Here is a 20,164-nt window from a genome sequence, read left to right on the forward strand (position 1 = left end):
CTTTGGGACTGGAATGAAAACTGACTTTTTCCAATTCTGTGGCTACTTCTGAGTTTTCCAAATTTGCTGGCATACTAATTGTGGCACTTTAACAGCATCACCTTTTAGGACTTGAAATAGCTCACTGGAATTTCATCACCTCCACTAGCTTTGTTAGTAGCGATGCTTCCAAAGGCCCACTTGACTTCACACTCCAAGATGTCTGGTTCCAAAGTATTTATTAAATATCTGCCTAACCTTAGTCAAAGTATACTATGCTTACTTAAGGAGAAATGGCTCAATTGTTATGGATGGAATTGTGTCCCCCCAAAATTCATATGCTGAAGCCCTAACTCCCAATGTGACTATAAGTCGGGGCTTTAAAGAGGTCATTAAGGTTAAATGAGGTCCCAAGGGTGGAGCCTTAACCCACCAGGACTACTGTCCTCATAAGAAGAGGAAGACACACCAGGAATACACAGGCACACAGAGGAAAGGCCATGTGAAGAAGCCCACAGCAAGAAGGCAGCCACCTGCAACGCAAGCCAAGGAGAGAGGCCTCAGAGGAAATGAAATCTGTCAATTACTTTTGGACTTCAAGTCCCCTGAAATGTGAGAAGAAAAATTTCTGTTGTTTAAGCCACCCCATCTGTGGCACTCTACTATAGCAGGCAGAGCAGACTAAGACACCAACATCCCAGAAAACACATTCCAAACTCCTCTTACCTGGATATGCATATCTCTCTAACTTGCTGAGGTGTCAGAGCAAAAATAAAAAACTTCTCTTGAAACCGCTGAATACTGCTTTGAACTGGGGAGGAAAAAAAAGAAAGGTAGTATTCCAATAACAAATTCAATAATAGAAGAACCTACAATAACCAGGCACTTCTGATAAAGACTCTGCCAAATTTTGAAATTTTTATTGTTAAAACACACCAAAATAAAGTACTGAGTTACATGCATCTTGGAATCATGAAAGGAAGGTCACTCTAAAGCAGGTTCAATTTTAAACATTTACCATTCTTTATTGTAATACTCTAATCATAATCAAAATAAAACACAACCCTTCAAAATTATTACATTTCATCCTTGACTACAGTATCTTCCAATGAAAAGTCTGAGGAAGTAAAAAAAAACTCTCCCCAGGAGAACTCGAGTCAAGATTCAGGAGTTTTTGTTTGTTTTGTTTCTTTCTTTGTTGTGTTTTGTTTTCAACACTTTGTACTCAATTACATACACAGAGCACTCATTTAAGAGAAAATTTAAAACTCTGAAACTTCTAAGTTGGGAGAGTTATTAAGACATAAATAATTTTCAGCATACAGAAGATTTTGTAGTTAAAAAAGGTTATCTAATGAAGTCATTCTTCAGAAGTGCATTTTTAAAAATTGACATGTATTTTCTTCACAAAGAACTTTTCATAGTTTTACACTGACCCATTATTCAATTATGTTCTAGTACTCATTTAAACAATGAATGCCTTCAATGAACACTTGACTGAATACGCATCTAAATTCCAATAATCAATCGGTTACAATTATCACTAAAGATTGCTTTATGAGAACATTTTAAAATAATCCTCCTATGCACACACCAAAATTTTTCAAATTTTATGAGATTTAAACAGAATATAGCAAACTTGAATCACCTGAATTTCATCTACAAAAACAGTCATATTAATTATCATCAGTGATGTTTAATACTAAAATACTTTTCACCCTATAAATACATCAGCTACAAAGATCATTTGGGGAGGGCAGAGTGCTGAGTATTCATGCTTCCTGTAAAACAGTGGCTTTAATTCAGAATTGAGTGAGGAGACTTGTTAACCAATTGTTCAATCACAGAAATCACTCCTTTCCTTCCCTTTAGTCCTTCATCTTCACCCCTGTAACCAGTTCTTCATTAAGTTCTGTTGTTTTGATTTGCTTTTTTAATTTTCTCATCAACTGCCTCCTATTTTCACCACCACCATCCTCCCCAAAACCTAGAATCACTTTGTACAAATGAAGGGGCAGCCCTGCCTCCCTGCTGGTCCCTCATCAGAACAGCAGTGCAGAGCTGGTCATACTTCGTAAAACTTCTTCATCATCGTTCCCCCGCTGAAAAATGCTAAGATCATCTTATCTCTGAATGAACCATGTTCACAGTGCCTTATTTATAAGGACCTCCATGACAATGTCGTTCCTAGCAAACCTACATCTGCAATGTCTCCCTAAGTCCTGCTCTATTCAAAGCAGTTTCTTCACTATCAGGCCTCAGAACTGTGCCATTTTTACTTCTACTCCTTTGACTACTCAGATCTCTCTTTTCTTGATGTCTACTCTCCCATAAACTGCACCGATTCAGAGCAGGCACATTCATCCTTCAAAGCTCCCTCAAGTTACCACTCTTACTCGAAGAAGTCTTGATTAACTTTCCCATTCATTAGGCCAATACAATATTTAAGCTTTAGGTTCACAAATTATAGGGTTTCATCATACAAGCATATAACTGCTTGCTACTTTTCCGTCACCTTAACATTCTCTCCAATTAAATAGTAAAATTCCTAAAGCCCACGCCATACTTCTGACTTCTCTACAATTAGGCTACATGACCATATCCAATTAAACCCTCATTACACACTTGTTATGAGATTATATTTTAATGGCTTTACATTAATGTGCATATCACTTTGTTACTGTTGCTGTTTAGTTGCCAAGTTGTGTCCAACTGTTTTGCAACCTCATGGACTGTAGTCTATCAGGCTTCCCTGTCCATAGGATTTCCCAAGCAAGAATACTAGAGTGGGTTTTCATTCCCTTCGTAGGGTATTGTCCAGATCCAGGGATCAAACCCCACAGCTTCTGCCACGTCTCCTGTGTAGGCAGATTCTTTACCACTGAGCCATCAGGGAAGTCCATTAACTGTTAACTGCACCTAGAGGCTTAATGAGTATTTCCTAATATTCAGAAATTTAATACTATGAAAAGATACTGACCTTTATTACTCTGTCACCTACCAGATTACAAAGATTAAAAAGCCAACAATACAATGCTGATAAGGTATAAGGAAAATAACACATTCATACATTATTGGAAGTAGAAACTGGTACAATGCTTTTCAAACAACTGCCAAACTTCTCTGCAAAAATTGAATATCAAAATATTACATACTCCCTGACCCAACAAATTCACATCAAGGCATTTACACTTTGTGAATATGCAGTGCGAGTATTCAGAAACACATGCAAAAATGCTCACAGCAGCAATGGCTATAAGACTGCAAGAACAGTGCCCCAAGACATGTTATACATGAAAATACTTCTGAATAAATAATAACTGAAAACGTACATGAACAGAACACTGGTTCATCTGTGGTACATCTACAAGATAACAGACCTACTATCATCCTCAGATGCATCATTTATTTCTAAGAGATACAGTTAAGACTGTCACAGCACAGAACTCCAGAAGGTGCTTTTCACAGTAGATTCAAGTAGAATAATGCCCTTGTCCCTCCACCAGAAAAGTGGCACAGTGGCTCTGTGGTAAAAAAAGGGCATTTTTAACAAAGAAAAATGAGAATTTTTTTAAATGAGAAAAAAGATGACATAATATGCCAGAGAAACAGTTAATTACTGATAATGACTCTAGCTGTGTAATAACTGTGGCTATGAGGGACTTCTCCTTTCTGTTATGCTTCCATGTCTGAAGTTATCAATTACTAGCATAAATTACTTTTGTAAACTGAAAAACAAAGTGAAGAAACTTTAAGGAATCAAAGACTCAATATTTTGAAGGAATTTCATAATATTAAACAGTCTGACACATCAACATACAGATGCTTAAAAAGAGAATGAACAAAAAGAGCTAGTCACAGAAGAATATATACACAGTATACCACATATACATTTCAAAAGCAAGTTAACTGAACATTACTTTTTCTCACACATACATGGTAAAACAAGCAAGAGGAAACAGAAATCCAGAACACTGATTTAACTCAAAGAGGAAAAGGCAAGAAGGTTTCAAAGACACTGGCAATGTTCCTTTCCTAAAAAATGGGTAGTGGTTTCACAGGTTTTCATTCAGAGATATCCTTTATAACAATGTCTTTAATATATTCTTTTATACAGACTGAATATACACAAATTTTTTAACAAGAAAGGATTTCATCATCAAAAGAATAAAAAAAAAGAAGAAACAGAAAATAGGGGGAAAAAAAACAAAAGACAAAAATACTGCCAGTGAAAGCAAAAGCAAATGAGAGCAGCTATTTAAGGGAGAAGGGAGATTTTATTAACTTGTTCTCAGATTAGGGGACAGTTCATTTGTTACAGTAAAACCTCAGCTATAGGGAAATTCATATAGTATTATTGTATACACTCACACTTTTTAGATGCAACAGTCTATCATTTTAAATGCTAATTTTTTTAATTTTAATAGAAATAATACCAAATTGCAAAACTATATAATAATGTATCTTCTTAAGTAAAATGTATTTGTCATGACAGTTTTGTTTAGCATCTACAGATGCACCTTGCTGTAACAGCGAATCCCTCAATACTAAGAGGCTATTGGTTTCAATGCTCCCAAGAGGTTTTGTAACATTTTTTGACTTTTCGGTTTTTTTTTTTTTTTTCTTATGAGGGCTCTTCCAGTCTTTCCAATGTTGTTAATTAATTCCTGCTCAACAATATGTTGATGGCTTAGAAATCATCTAATCAACTATATATTAAATCAAGAATATGGATGTCAAGAATATGTGCTCTGAAATACGGTTTTGGATCTCTTTCAATTCATAACGCTTTCTACTTCTCATTTCCCAAATGTAAGTAGGTTTCTCCATAATAGTGTTCCAAATAAATGGATTTACCCAAAATTTTCATTTTTACAAGTATTTTCAACATGATATAACCAAATCATTAAAACTTAAAAGCAATTCCTGAATGTCACTGCATTGCCTTAGACAGTATGACACTAGCCTTTTTTTAGATCACTGTTTTATGAATCTAAGAATATATACATTAAGAAAATTGTTTTCTTTTCTTTCTTAAGGAAAGCAGGATAAGGAAATGTTTAAGCCTTGTTTTAAAACAAGAAATCAGTTTATAAAGTTTACAGAAACAACGATAAGCAGGACTCTTGAAAAATACATGCATCGACAATTTTTTAGCTCAGGAGCAAAAGATTATTTTATAAGTCCTGAGGTTACATGTATGTCTTACATTCTAATGTAAGTTATGAGCAAAAGGCAGGTTTTCTTCTTAATCACTCTTCAACACAAAATGCCTCCAGTATTATTAACATCATTATTAAGTCACACAAGATACAAAAATTTTAGTAAATTTATAAAAAGCCTATTACCTTCCTTTAACCTTACGAAGGTTAATGAAAGAAAAACCTATGAAGAACATGGAAAAGTAACCAAATTCCTATTTCTGTTTCTGAACACAGGGAAAGCATGAAACGCGAAGCACTCCATGAAGCCTCTTCAGAGTTCGCTGCCTGGTGCCCCACGGATGCCAGGGGCAGAGAAGACACCTTGCTGCATCATCTCTCCATCTCCAGCCGTCTTCCTTCCAGGCACTCAACCTTCCAGTGGAATCAGGACCCCAGACGGCCTCTTCTTCTCAGTCCTGCCTTTAGCCATATTCCTGAGGAGTCCCTGGAGGCAGGGTCACCTACACACACTACTAATCTGAATCCTTCTCCAAACACAAAGAAATAATTTTATAGTGATTGCTAAGAAACATGTGAACGATACTACATATGCACTGATACAAATCAAAAACCATGAAAAAAGGAGAAATAAATTATGGAAACATTTTAACCAGATCAACGAACCTGGTTAAAAAAGAAGTTAAAAATGAAAGTAAAACCATAACAGAAACACAGTTAGGTAATACACATTTTAGATGTTTGTTCCTGCTATTAATTATAGAAATGAAAAATCTAAACAAGATAAAAGTTGGAAGAAAAACTGCAATGAGAGACAGTCTCTCACTTCGTGGAATTCACACTGGCACAGTTGTACTGGAAACTAACCTAGCACAATGTTATCAGGAGTCCTCACTCTATGATGCAATAATTCTGCTCACAGGACTGTACAAACAATAAAACATGAACAAATACAGAGTCCTTATTTCAGAATGAATGTAATGAAGAGATAAAATACATTATTCTACCTGCCTGGTTCAGCTGTGCTAAACAAAACAACATAAGGAGCCACACTGACCCCATTTACCTCCCCATTAACCTCAAAACTCCCTTCTAGCCCAACCAAGATGTACAAGTATAATCCTATACAAAATGAAAAAAGCATATTAATATATTTAAGAGAGTTTTCAAATGACTTGAAACAAAAAAAGTGTTTTTCCTAGGATGGACAGGAAAATGATCTCCCAGCCTAACTATGAAATGTCATTTCCCAAACAATTTATCAACAAATTCAAATACCTCTGTAAATAATTTCATTAGCCAGCAGGAAATTATGCCATTACAGCACGGAAGTCATCAATTGAGGTAAAAATTTGTTGGAGTCACATGTATCAATGTCTAACAATATAAAATTTACTACATTTTCTGCACAGTCACCGGTTATTAAACAAAAAGCTAAAAAATGTGGCAAACACTGTCACTTTAGGAAAAATTTAAGTAAAAAAGATTTATTTCTTGAAAAAAACAGTTTTAAAAGCCATGTTGAACAGAAACTAAGTCTCTATAAAAACAGCAAAAATATCAAAAGGCAGAATCCCAGGCAATAAATACGATTTGTGTCTGTTCGTATACACACTGAAGCAACTTGAGTTCTAAGCTGTAAAAAGGAAATTTGATCAACGAATTAAGTTTTATGCCAGATTTGCCATGGTTGCCCATATTTCTTTTTACCTGTACATTTAAGCATTTGGCATTTTAATGCCTTGATTTTATATATTAACAGCAATTCATTACTTAATAGTCGAAGCCCTCTTGCTTTATTTACTCTCTTGTCCAGAAGAAACTTACCTAAACTCGTGGGCTTGATGAGAACATCAAGGACATCGTAAAAGGGTAAGTTTTTTAACTGCACATCAGGATGGACAGGAGGGATTGGGGGAGATGGCTGCTGCATCTCAAAGGCGGGTTTAGTATCTTGAAGCAGCACAGAACCAACAGGAGAGGACGGGGAGTGAGGTGTGACTGAAGTGGAAGGCAACGCGTGGATCCCAGCCACAGCCAAGTCAGGCTCTACAGGTGAGGAGCCACCATCCAAACTGAAAACTGGTGATTTGATTGCGGATAAATCAGAAAGGCCTTCGAGAGTCCGCGGGTATCGGCGTCTATACAATTCTCGGATTTTAATCTGAACCGCAGGGCTGCAGCCACTCTTCAATAAATGCAACGCCCTCATCAGGAGGTCATGCTTACGTCCACTTTTATTCCGTCCGGCAAAGCCTAGTAACACTTGGAGTTCAGAAACCCTAAAACTAGAAACCATATTCTAAAAGGAAAAAAAAAAAAGGATGTAAGCCAATAGTCAGCCCCAAACATATAAAAACGCTATCTAAGATATACTGTAAAATCAGATTTTTCCAACATTCTGTTAATATCAACTGGCATGTGCTAGTAATCAGCATTTTCACATATCACTTACAATTGTTAACTGTTTCTACCATCACCACCCTTCCCCGCCATCACATTCACATTATGGTTTTAATTATGTTTTGCTGTTCTCAGTTTTGGAAATCTATGGTCTGTTGGTTTCTGTTGACCACTTCACTGTCTGACTATGAAATCTATAACCAATGAAAATACTCCTTTTCACAGTGTACAATACACAGTGTAATATTTATTACAGTATTATCACCAATTAAACAAAAAAAATTAAGTTTCTACAACAATGTACGTCTAAAGTTTCTGATGCTAAGCAGGAAAAATCTACAAAATCAAGACAGAACTATAATCCAAAATCCTATAAATTTTTCACCCCAACTCCAATATTAAGGGACAACAGGGTTTCCCTGGTGGTTCAGACAGTAAAGCGTCTGCCTGCAAGGCGGAAGACCTATGTTCGATCCCTGGGTTGAGAAGATTCCCTGGAGAAGGAAATGGCAACCCATTCCAGTACTATTTCCTGGAAAATTCTATGGATGGAGGAGCGTGGTAGGCTACAGTCCATGGTGTCGCAAAGAGTCGGACACGACTGAGCAACTTCACTTAATCACCAAGAAAATAAGGATTTTTTTTTTTAAATACTAAAGATAAAAATCACATCATCTTTATTCAGCAGTCGAACTCCTGAAATGACTGAAATTGTCACGTGTAAAACAAGAACTCTATGGTGTAAAATGAAGGCTATAAATAGCTCTGTTCCACATTTCACCTTATTTATTCAACAAACCTAGTAAATTTTTCCTATCATTTACTGCGTCATAAACCCACCCACTTAGGTCATTTTCAGTCAATTCTGAACTCAGAGGTAAACCACACTGGGGTCAGTTCCACCTGTGCCGTACAAGCATCATCTGCCCGGAAAGAGGAGTAAGACCTGAGTTGTCCAAAGGCCCTTTCTGAAACCGACCAGCCCTCCTCCTCGGCAATACACACTCTATAGCTGCCTGGGATGCCTATTCAATCTGGTGAGTATGCAGGGGCCACACTACGGTTGGCAGTGACTCATAATAATGCCTCTGTTTTGCACTTTTAAGTGTCACTGATAACCCAAGAACAATTGCTAAAACTCTTCTTGGTATTTAAAACAGTTGTTAGGAATACTTGCCAGTTTTCCAAAATGCAAATAAATTTAAACATATCAAAGTAATCTGAATGTATATGCTGTATCATAATTCTACTTCAAATACTCTGTCTCCAAATTTCAAATTGTACAAGTCAGAGAATATTAATTGTAATCCCAGCAAACACTTTATATTCTTGATCAGTACAATTCAATAGAAATAGGAACCACATATATAATTTGAAACTATCCAGTGACATTAAAATACATTTTAAATTTACTTTGATAATACGCTTTATTTAATCCAATATATCAAAAGCATTATTTCAACATGTAAAAAGTGGTTGCAATTGAAACATAATTTATTTTTTAAGTGTCAACAAGATCTTTTTTCATACAAAGTTTTCAATACCCAGTGTGATCTCACACTTGAGTACATCTCAGTTTGGACTAGCTGAGGGGGCTTAGGGAGACACAGGTGGAGGAACAACCACCCTGGACAGTATGGATCTAAATCATACTCTTAACAGCAACATATATCACAAGTACCATGATCATCATATTTTAATTTGCTTCACTTCCCCCATGGGTAAAAGGAAGATTTTATTTATCTTACCCTACCCGTATGCTTTGGCCACCTGATGCGAAGAACCGACTCATTGGAAAAGACCCTGATGCTGGGAAAAATTGAAGGCAGAAGGAGAAGGGGGCGACAGAGGATGAGATGGTTGGATGGCATCACCAATGCGATGGACATGAGTTTGAGTAAGCTCTGGGAGTTGGTGATGGACAGGGAAGCCTGGCTGCTGCAGTCCATGGGGTCAGAGTTGGACACGATTGAGCGACTGAATTGAACTGAACTCCTATGCTCAGGACAACAAAGATGGAAAACAAGAATTTCTGGCCTATCTCGTAGCACACCAGTTAAGAGTCACAGTTTCAAGCATATAAAGACTATGACAGCTTTTCAGGAAGTTTCCTCCCAAGCAAGAAATGCAATGCCTCTTTCCCAAAGTCCTCAATCTTAAAAAATTCGTCAACTGAAATCTGCTTATACTACAGTAGCACAAACAGTAAATCTAACAACTAACGTTAGTGACAGCTGAACTAGTTGTTAGGAGAACACGAACACCACAGTCAACAATGACGGTCCTACAGATAAAAGATATCTGTGATTCTTTATAAAGAGATCAAGCTAACTCAGAACTCATGGTGTCTCTCCTTACCCTTATTTTCAGGTAATTCTTCATTTTAAGGAAACTTGTTTTACGAAATGATAAAATAGACCACAAGGCATTCTAGAGCTTGACTCTCAAAAACGAATTCCTGGGAGGTCTCACAACACTCATTTTCAATGGGAACTTTATTTGGCAAAGAATGCTAATGTACTTGGTCTAACATCTATTGTAAATACACAAATGAAAATGAATAAAGAGATAGAATGCAGAATTACAGTATTGTGAAGCAAAACAGAAATCCCCAGGTTTGGAGAGGGGCAAGGAAACAACAACAGGAGGCAGGGCAGCCCTTGCCCTGCAAAATGCTGCCAAGATAACGTACTGCAGGCCTTTGCTCAAAGACGAGGGCTTTGAGAGTCCACAGTGTCCCGTGGAAAGCTTTACACCAGCTTTCAGTAGCTGAAGGTCCCGGCACCAAGACAGGACACCGGCAGTCACACCATCTTTCTGGTTATCAATTTCTAGTTTAAAACAACAAAACTCTCCCTTTATTTAGCATTTACTATTAAGATATCCCCTAAGAAGCTTAATCAGTCAACTCCTATGTATATGTGTTTCTTGGCAAACACCGCTGGATCCCACTTCTTCTTCAAGTTATGCCTTTTTAAAAAAATATCGGTCTTCAACCAATTTCAGCAGTCATCAGGTAAAGTGAGCCTGCTATGAATACTACCAAAAATGGGTTTCAGCTACTGCTTTCCACCAACCTCTGATGTCAGTCTTTTTAATAACACTCCTTTTCAAGGGGATTTTACCCAGTTCATCCTGCCAGCTTCCAAGTCTGCCCTCTTAATACTTCAGTTACAACTGCTGTGTGCGCGACAGAGAAATTTCTCAGTGTTTGTGGACTGACTTTAAGAAAATTTATGAACTATGCCGGCATGACTGATTTTTTAAAAAGATAATGTGATTGCTAAGAAGAGCTAATTTGATTCAATAAAGCTAATCTAGGTTAACTGACCTTCAATTAAGACTAGAAATGTAAAACAAGTTTTTTCATTGTCAAAATTATTTAAAAAACTGTAAAGCTGGAACTTTATACAACTGAAACATTACATATAGGAGTGAAGGCAAGTTGACGGTGCTATGTGAACCCAAAAAAGCACAGAATTGGGGGACGCTCTAGTGGGTTAGATGTCATGGTAAAGATCAATACAGCTCTGTAGATTCTCCATCTGCTATGACATAGGGAAAGGAGAAGAGCTGCTGAGGCAAACTAACAAATCACATCATTAATATCACCTTTTCCAGCTACAGTATTAAAACAATCTACACCTGCATTTGTAAGTAAGGATGCATTAAAAAAATCAGATACATCATCAATCCATCAAAGGCATGATTGAGCTGATGCCGTAAGAAAAACTACTACGGCAAATTAGAAAGATAGATGCAATTCCAGAAGCCATAGAAGGCCTCAGTTCCTGTGAGATCATGTAATCCCTATGATTAAATCCCATTTTACTTGAAATATTTGATGTGGATCTCTTCTTTACAACACATTGATAAAAAATAACTACTTACCTAAAAAAATCAAAACTGAAAATCAACTAAAAGAAACAATAAAGAGAATACTACATTTTAAAAACCTATGAAATAAGTCTAAGCTTGGGGGATCATCTCCTAAATACCTCCCTTTTGTACAAGATTTAAAATAAAGAAGTCAGTTCAAGAAGCAAAAAAAGTTGACAACAAACACACCCTTGAAAAGAGTGACAAATTAAAGGATACAAGAAAACATGACTTAGAAAGCAAAATGCAAAAAGTCTATAAATTCAGTCTGGAAAAGGGGGAAGAAAACAAATATAGTCCTAAGAATGAGAAGAGAAACATAAAGACTACAAATACTAAGCAAATTTCTTTAAGAGAACAGCACAAGCTGTTATATAAAGACAAAGTTATTTCCTAGAAAAATATGTTACTCAATCTGATTCAAGGAGTATTATCTTTGTCCTGCTCTACTTCCAAAATTATCTGCCCAGAACAGATAGCTTAGTAAATAAATTCCTCTACCTCTTCAAGGAAAAAATGGAATTTTGTTTCTTAAACTATTCAAGAGCTTAAGAGACAGAAAATCAAATATATGCTAATAAAAAAAAAAACAAGGAAAAAACTCTTGAACACAAACTTTTAAAATATTACTGTATTTCAAACTTCAGCAGGTGAGTCCGCTCATCCAACCAAAATTTCAGAGAAAAGCCTGATGAAACAGGGACCCAGTATACCACCTATTCTGTCATTTCCCAAGACAGATGAGAAGGACTCTTTTGGTAACACACTAATGTTTCCTATGAGTACAGACACAAAAGCCTCAAAGTACCCAAATATAATTTAATCTAGGAAAATAAAAATGGTTTAAGATAAATTCAATAAATTACTTGGTTAAAATGATTTCTGTCCTTACAGTCACATACTGAAATATTTACGGACAGAACTTCTATAAAGTGCACGGAATTTCTGTTAAAATCATTTGGGGAGAGTAGATGAGGACATACACAATTGCTTTTGGCAGGAAAGCTATGACAAACCTAGACAGTGTGTTGAAAAGCAGAGACATCACACTGCCTACAAAGGTCCGTATAGTTAAGGCTCTGGTCTTCCCAGTGGTCACATACAGTTGTGAGAGCTGGACCATAAAAAAGGCAGAGCACCTTAAAGAATTGATGTCTTAAAGAATTGATGTCTTCCAACTGTGGTGCTGGAGAAGACACCTCAGAGTCCCTTGGACAGCAAGGAGATCAAACCAGTTAATCTTAAAAGAAAATCAACCCTGAATATTCATTGGAAGGACTGATGATGAAAGCTCCAGTATTTTGGTTACCTGACATGAACAGCCGACTCATTGGAAAAGTCTCTGATGCTGGGAAAGACTGAGGGCAGAAGGAGAAGAGGGCATCAGAGAATCAGATGGCTGGATGACATCACCCATGCAATGGACATGAACTTCGGCAAACTCCGGGAGATAGTGAGGGACAGGGAGGCCTGGCAAGCTGCAGTCCATGAGGTCACAAACAGACACGACTGGACAGGACTGAGGTCACAAAAAGACACGAGCTGATAACTGCAAGGTATGGGATACACAGAGAATTCTCTACCTTTGTCACCTAGAATGTTTCCATAATAAAAAGTTTGCTTAACAAAGGGAAACTGGTTGTGGGGTATATGGCATTATCTATTCAAGTTTTCTATTAATCTCAAAGTATTCTATACTCAGTTAGACCAAAAAAAAAAAAGTCATTTGTTTGAATCTAGGATAAAGAGATTGCGGTCTAATACCATTTCCAAACAAAATTCAGGCTCCTTGAGGAAATGTCTAACTGCAAGTCTGAGGCAGAAAACGCACAAGACATGCCTAGAACATCCTATCCAGAAAACAAATTATCAAAGACTACTGAAAATCTTGTCAGAAGGACACAGAAAACAACTAACAGCCCAGGACAAGCTGATGTGAGCAGCAAAAAGACTAACACTGCATCAGATTCAAACATCAAATATATGAAAAATCATTTCTAAATAATGAAACTTAAAAAAACTCACTGATATCCTTTAGAAAACACTGGGAAGCCAACTCATTAGTACTCTGAAAATGGATAAAGTAAGAAGGAAAACAACACAAAAAGATTTATTGGCTCAAAAAAAATGCATATGATTAGCTAGATAAATGCTATTAGGTTGATACAAAAGTAAATGGTTTGGACTGTGAATTTTAAATCATTGTAACTAGGCTCAAACCCATCTTTATTAACCAAAATAGGAATTGTTACAATCAACCCATTTTTGCCAAAGAGAAATGTTTATTCTTGTAGCATAAAAATCCATGCTTCAGGATTCCAGGAACTCTTGGAAAGCATTTTCTGCCTCCTGCTGGTTGTGGAAACATTTTGCCTGCAAAAAGTGGTTGAGATGCTTGAAGAAGTGATAGTAGATTGGTGAGAGATAGGGTGAATACGGGGAATGAAGCAAAACTTGGTCCCCAGTTCGTTAAGCTTCTGAAGTGTTGGCTGTGCACTGCCCTGGAGAAGAACTGGGCCCATTCTGTTGACCAATGCCGGCTGCAGGAGCTGCAGTTTTCGGCACATCTCATCAATTTGCTGAGCACACTTCTCAGATGTAATGGTTTCACTGGGATTCAGAAAGCTGTGGAGGATCAGACTGGCAGCAGACCACCAGACAGTGACCAGGACCTTTTTTTGGTACAAGTTTGGTTTCGGGAAGTGCTTTGGGCTTCTACTTGGTCCAACCACTGAGCTGGACATCACCAGTTGTTGTACAAAATCCACTTTTCATTGCACGTCACAGTCCAACTGAGAAATGGTTCATTGTTGCTCAGTAGAATAAGAGAAGATGACACTTCAAAATGATGACTTCTTCTGATTTGTGGTCAGCCCATGAGGCACCCACTTAATGAGCTTTTCCACCTTTCCAGTTTGCTTCAAATGCTGAACCACCACAGAATGGTCAATGCTGAGTTCTTCGGCAACTTCTTGCGTAGTTGTAAGAGGATCAGCTTCGAGGGTTGCTCTCAGCTGGTCATTGTCAACTTATAACGGCTGGCCACTGCAGTCCTCAACTTCAAGGCTCTTGTTTCCTTTGTGAAACTTGCTGAATCATCACTGCACCATACATTCATTAGCAGTTCTTGGGTCAAATGCACTGTTGATGTTGTGAGTTGTCTCTGCTGCTTTACAACCCACCCTTATGGCAGGAGCAAAGAGGAACTAAAGAGCCTCTTAATGAAAGTGAAAGAGGAGAGTGAAAAAGCTGGCTTAAGACTCAACATTCAAAACACTAAAATCATGGCATCCGGTCCCATCACTTCATGGCAAATAGGTGGGGAAACAATGGAAACAGTGACAGACTATGTTCCTGAGCTCCAAAGTCACTGTGGACGGTGACTGCAGCCATGAAGTTACAAGAAGCATGCTGCTTGGAAGAAAAGCTATGACAAACCTAGACAGCATATTAAAAAACAGTGACATCACTCTGCCAACAAAGGTCCATATAGTTGAAGCCATGGTTTGACATGACACACTAGTCGTGTACAGATGTGAGCTGGGCCATAAAGAAAGTTAAGTCCTGAAGAATTGACGCTTTTGAACTGTGGTTCTAGAGAAGACTCTTGAGAGCCCCTTGGACAGCAAGGAGGTGAAACCAATCATTCCTAAAGGAAATCAACCCTGAATATACACTGGAAGCACAGATGCTGAAGCTCCAATATTCTGGCCACCTGACATGAAGAGCAGACTGATTGGAAAAGACCCTGATGCTGGGAAAGATTAAAGGCAGAAGGAAAGGTGGTGACAGAGGATGAGGTGGTTGGATGGCATCAATGACTCAATGGACACGAGTTTGAGCAAACTCTGGGAGACAGTGAAGGACAAGGAAGCCTGGCAAGCTGCAGTCCATGGAGGCTGCAAAGAGTCAGACACGACTGAGCGACGGAACAACAACTAGATGAAAACAGAAAATGCTGAAAAGATGTCAATTCCCCCCAACTTCAGTTATAAATATAGTAAAATTTCAGCCAATTTTGACAGATCAAACTTACAACAAAGAAATAAAATACAAATATGACATGTGGTGATGAATAATACAGACAAAAATAGAGGAAAAAGGAAATGAAGTGAAGAGGTAGAGAATTTGCCATTTTAAAGGAAGATGTGCCTGAGAAAGTGACTGAACAAGTAATAAAGCAACCAATGGATATCAGATGAAAAGCATTGCAAGGCACAGAACACAGCAGATGCCAAAATCCTGAGAAGAGCATGCCTAACATACTGAACAGAAAGTGAAAGCCACCAAGGCTGAGCCAGGGTAATCTAAAAGGATGAGAGCAGAATAGGGAGCAGAGGGACTGACAAACCTGGGGGGGAGGGGGACAGCCCGAACAACATTCACTGGAAAAAATGGTAACATGAAACTTGTGAGGCGAAGAAAAGACGGAAGTGCTGGGCAAAATGGCATGCCTGCAAGTTGCTAGAGGTGGTAAGCAGTTTAAAGCATTCTACAGCAAAGGAAGAAAAATACAATAATTTTAGATTTATATATATATGTTCAAGTTTCAAGAGAAAATTTAATTACACTTCAAGAGTTTGTGAGAAAGCAAAAAAAAAAAAAAAAAAATACGAATTTCACAGCTAGTAAAATGGAGAAAACATGAAAAACATGGGAGGGAGAAAAAACCCAAAAGACAGCAAGAAAATAGATGAGAAAACAAAAATGCAGAAAAAGTAAGATGCTCAAAATCAAAGTGTAGAAATAAATATCAATAATCCCAACAAATAAAAATGAAATATTTTCCAATTAAAATAGCCATTAGGGATATCACTACAGAAATCACAGCATCAAAAATATGGGAATACTAAGAACAACGCAACACATGAATTTGTCAACTGAGTTGAAGTGGATCAATTCCTTGAAAAATCAAACTACCAAAATTCACCCAATACGAAATAGATAATTTGAATACTCCCTTTAATTAGGAAATTTAGCTCTTAATTTTAAAACTAAAAAAAAAAAAAAAAAAAAAAAATTACCACACCCATATCATTTTACCAGAGAATTCCACTCAACATTTAAATAAGAATCAGTACCAATTCAACATATCTTCCGGAAAACAGAATATGAAAGGTACCCAAATTTATTTTATGAAGCTAGTAATAGCCTGATACCAAAACCAAACAAAATCAGTACAAAAAAATGAAAGTAAAACCAACATCCTTCACAACTGTAGATGCTAAAATCTTCGAGTATTAGCAAACAGACTTCAGCAATATGTAAAAAGAATACCAAGACCAAGTCAAGTGTCTACTCCAGCCATATAAAGTTGGCTCAATGTCTGAAATCACTGAAGTACGCCATGTTAACACTTAAGTAAAATCATATGATTATGTGTGTATGTATGTATATATACATGCATCAATGAAGAAAAAAAGCATGTGGCAAATTCAACAACCACTCATGATAAAACTTCTCAGAAAAAGAGGAATATAGGAGAACCACCTCACCTTGACAAAAAGTACCTACAAAAACAACTATAGTTCATGGTGAAAAAAAAGAATGCTTGCTTCTCCCAAAGACTGGGAATGAGGCAAGGATGTGCTGGAAATCCTAGCAAGTGGAATAAGATGACAAAAGAAAAGACAGAATTATCGAAAGAAAAAAATAAAGCTGCCTGTACTGGCAGATCCCAAGGAGTTTGCAAAACAATTACTAGAATTAATAACTGGGGATTTCTCTCATGGTTCCAGTGGTTAAGAATCCCCCCTACAATGCAGGGACACAGGTTCAATCCCTGGTCACGGAACTAAGATCCCACACGACATGGAGCAACCAAGCCCGCATGTGACAACTGCTAAGCCCACATGCACTAGCTGCAACTAGAGAGCCTGTGCGCCGCTGCGAAAGACCCCGAGTGCCACTGCTGAGACTGGACACAGCCAAACAAATAAGTGAGAAAAAAATTTTTGAACTGTTAAAAAAGAGAGAGAGAGAGATTTAACAACTGAGTCCAGCAAGGTCACAGGATACAAAAGCCAACACACAAATACAATCACATCTCTATATACTAACAAAGAACATGTGGAAATAAGTAAAACACACAATACTATTTACAATTGCTCCAAAGAAAATGAAAATATGTATATTCAAAAATATAACAAAACACATACAGGTCTTGTATGCTGTAAACTACAAAACACTAATAATGAAAGAAGTCTAAAAAGTGCTAAATAAATGGATCCCTTGTGCACTGGAACAGGCAACAAAACAACAAAATCAATTTTCCCTCTGTCAAGACACAGATTTAACACAATTCCTACCCAAATCTCACCAAAACGTTTTATAGATATACATGAGGCTATTCTAAAATGTGTATGGAAAGGCAAAGGAACTAGAAGAGTTAAAACAGTTTTGAAAATCAGAAAATCAGAGAGAGAGGAATCTGTCTATCCCATTTCATAATTCAGCTTAGTATTCAGGACTGTAGGATGGGCAGAGAGGGAGAAGTAGAGGTCAGTGGCACAGAACAGAGAACGCAGGAATAGAGCTACACAAATACACCCAAATAGCTTTTGATGCTGGTGCAAAAGTAACTCAACGGAGAAAAGACAGCCTCTCAACAAATGATGCTGGAGCAACTGCATCGCCATAGACCAAAAAATGAACTTCTACCTAAGTCTCACATTTTATACAAAAAAAAACTCCAAATGGGTCATACACATAAGTATTAGGATACAGCTATAAAACTTACGGGGGAAAAAACTTAGAAGAAAATAATCACGATCTAGAGATAAGCAAACAGTTCTTAGACTTGACACTGAGGAAGAATCACAAAAGGAATAAAAATAATATACTGAACTTCATCAAAATTAAAAACTTGTGCTCTTCCACGATCCTGTTAAAAGGATGAAAACAACCAACAGGCTTGGAGAAAATATCTGTATCCAAAAAGAACTAGTATCTAGAATATATCTAGAACTCTCAAAACCCAATAGGAGGGATTCCCTGGTGGTCCAGTGGTTGAGAATTCACCTGCCAATTGCATGTGACACAGGTTCAATCCCTGGTCCAAGAAGATTCCACATGCCAGAGGGTAACTAAGCCGAGGCACCACAACTCCTGAGCCCGCGCTCTAGAGCCCTTGCTCCACAATGAGAGAGGCCGCTGCAGTTTGAGAAGCCCACGGCAGCACAGTTAGAGAGGAGCCCCCTCACAGCAATCAGAGAAAGCCCGAGTGCAATGACGATGATCCAGCATGGCCGAAAATAAATAAATAACAAATTAATTAATTTAAAAAAAAATCGAATTAGAAAAAAGGACAAAAGACATGAAGAGACATTGCACCAACAGGATACAGAGATGGAAAATAAGCGAACGAAACTATCAGTATCATTAGCCACCAAGTGAAGTCGCTCAGTCGTGTCCAACTCTGTGTGACCCCGTGGACTGTAGCCAACCAGGCTCCTCTGTCCGTGGGATTCTCCAGGCAAGCCATTAGGGGAGTGCAAATTAAAACCTAAGGTACCACCTAAGATACACACCAGAATGGCCAAAATCAAAAGCAGTGATATACCAAATGCTGGCAAGGAGGCTCTCGAGAAGCTGGATCATTCCATACATTGCTTGAAGGGATGTAAAATGGAACAGCCCCTCTGGAAAACAGCTTGGTAAGTTCTTAAAAAAACCCATATACACAACAATCACACAACTCAACAACTGCACTCCTGGGCATTTACCCCAGAGAAATGAAAACTTACATCAAAAAAAGAAAAAAACCATGCATAAATCTTCATTGCACTTTCATTCATATTAGCAAAAACTGTATAAACAACCCAGAACTTTTTCTACAGGTACACAGTTAAACAAATCCATACCACAGACTATGATTCAGCAAGAAAAAAGGATAACCTACTAATACACTTAACAACATAGATTAGCTTCTAGACAATTATGTTAAGTGAAAAAAAAAAAAAATTCAAAAGGTGGTCACCTTTGTATATGAGTCCATTTATATAACATTCTTGAAAAGACAAAATCACAGAAATGAAGAAAAAAATGAGTGGATCCCAGAGATTAAGGGGATGTAAAGCAAATAGGTGTGGCTATAAAGACAATAATATGAAGGATGCTTGTGGTGATGGAAATGGTCTGTACCTTGTGTCAATGTCAATAGCCTGACTGTGATATTGTACTACAGTTTTGCAAGACATTATCAACGGGGTACCTGGATAAAGAGGACATGGATGTCTCTGATGCCCCTGTATTCCTTCCGACAACTGTCAGTGAATTAACAATTATCTTAATAAAAAAATTAATTATAAAGTACAAAGATCAACATTATTACATCAGAGTCATTTTTTAATCCAATACCATGACACTCATAAGAGATAAAACTAAAATAAAAGAACAAAAATGTAGGGGGAGGGGAAATTTTCAAAGTCAGGCAGAATCAGCTGACCCAAAAATAAATAAATAAATAATAGGTATGTTAATATCAAACAACAGTATGTAACAGAAAAAGCATCACTAGATATAAAGAGGAACTACAGAGAGTAAAAGTTTCAATTCAACAGCAATATGGTAAATTTAAACTTTTATGTACTAGTAACAATTTTAGAAGCTGATATAAGCTACAAAGAAAATTGAAAAAATAATTCTAGCAGAAGAACAATATCTACTCTTAAAAAACAAAGATACAAGATTCTAACAGAATTAACAAGACTAATAATAGACATATAAAATTTTGCACCAAC

General features: G+C 37.2%; 1 protein-coding gene across 8 annotated transcripts in view; it reads right to left on the bottom strand.

Moving 5' to 3' along the window:
- PIAS2 (protein inhibitor of activated STAT 2) overlaps positions 1 to 20,164 on the bottom strand; it is a 99,701-nt gene that overhangs the window by 60,288 nt on the left and 19,249 nt on the right. For all 8 annotated transcript variants that reach the window (XR_009690780.1, XM_061130862.1, XM_061130856.1 and 5 more), the window contains exons 2-3: positions 6,969 to 7,443; positions 706 to 790 (exon numbers count right to left, since the gene is read on the bottom strand). Coding sequence is in view for 7 of the 8 variants with exons in the window: in XM_061130862.1 (XP_060986845.1) it covers positions 706 to 790; positions 6,969 to 7,443 (560 nt within the window). In the remaining variant the exon portion in view is untranslated. The remainder of the gene's footprint in view (positions 1 to 705; positions 791 to 6,968; positions 7,444 to 20,164) is intronic.

This window comes from Dama dama, chromosome 27, assembly GCF_033118175.1.
Source record: "Dama dama isolate Ldn47 chromosome 27, ASM3311817v1, whole genome shotgun sequence".
Taxonomy (NCBI): domain Eukaryota; kingdom Metazoa; phylum Chordata; class Mammalia; order Artiodactyla; family Cervidae; genus Dama; species Dama dama.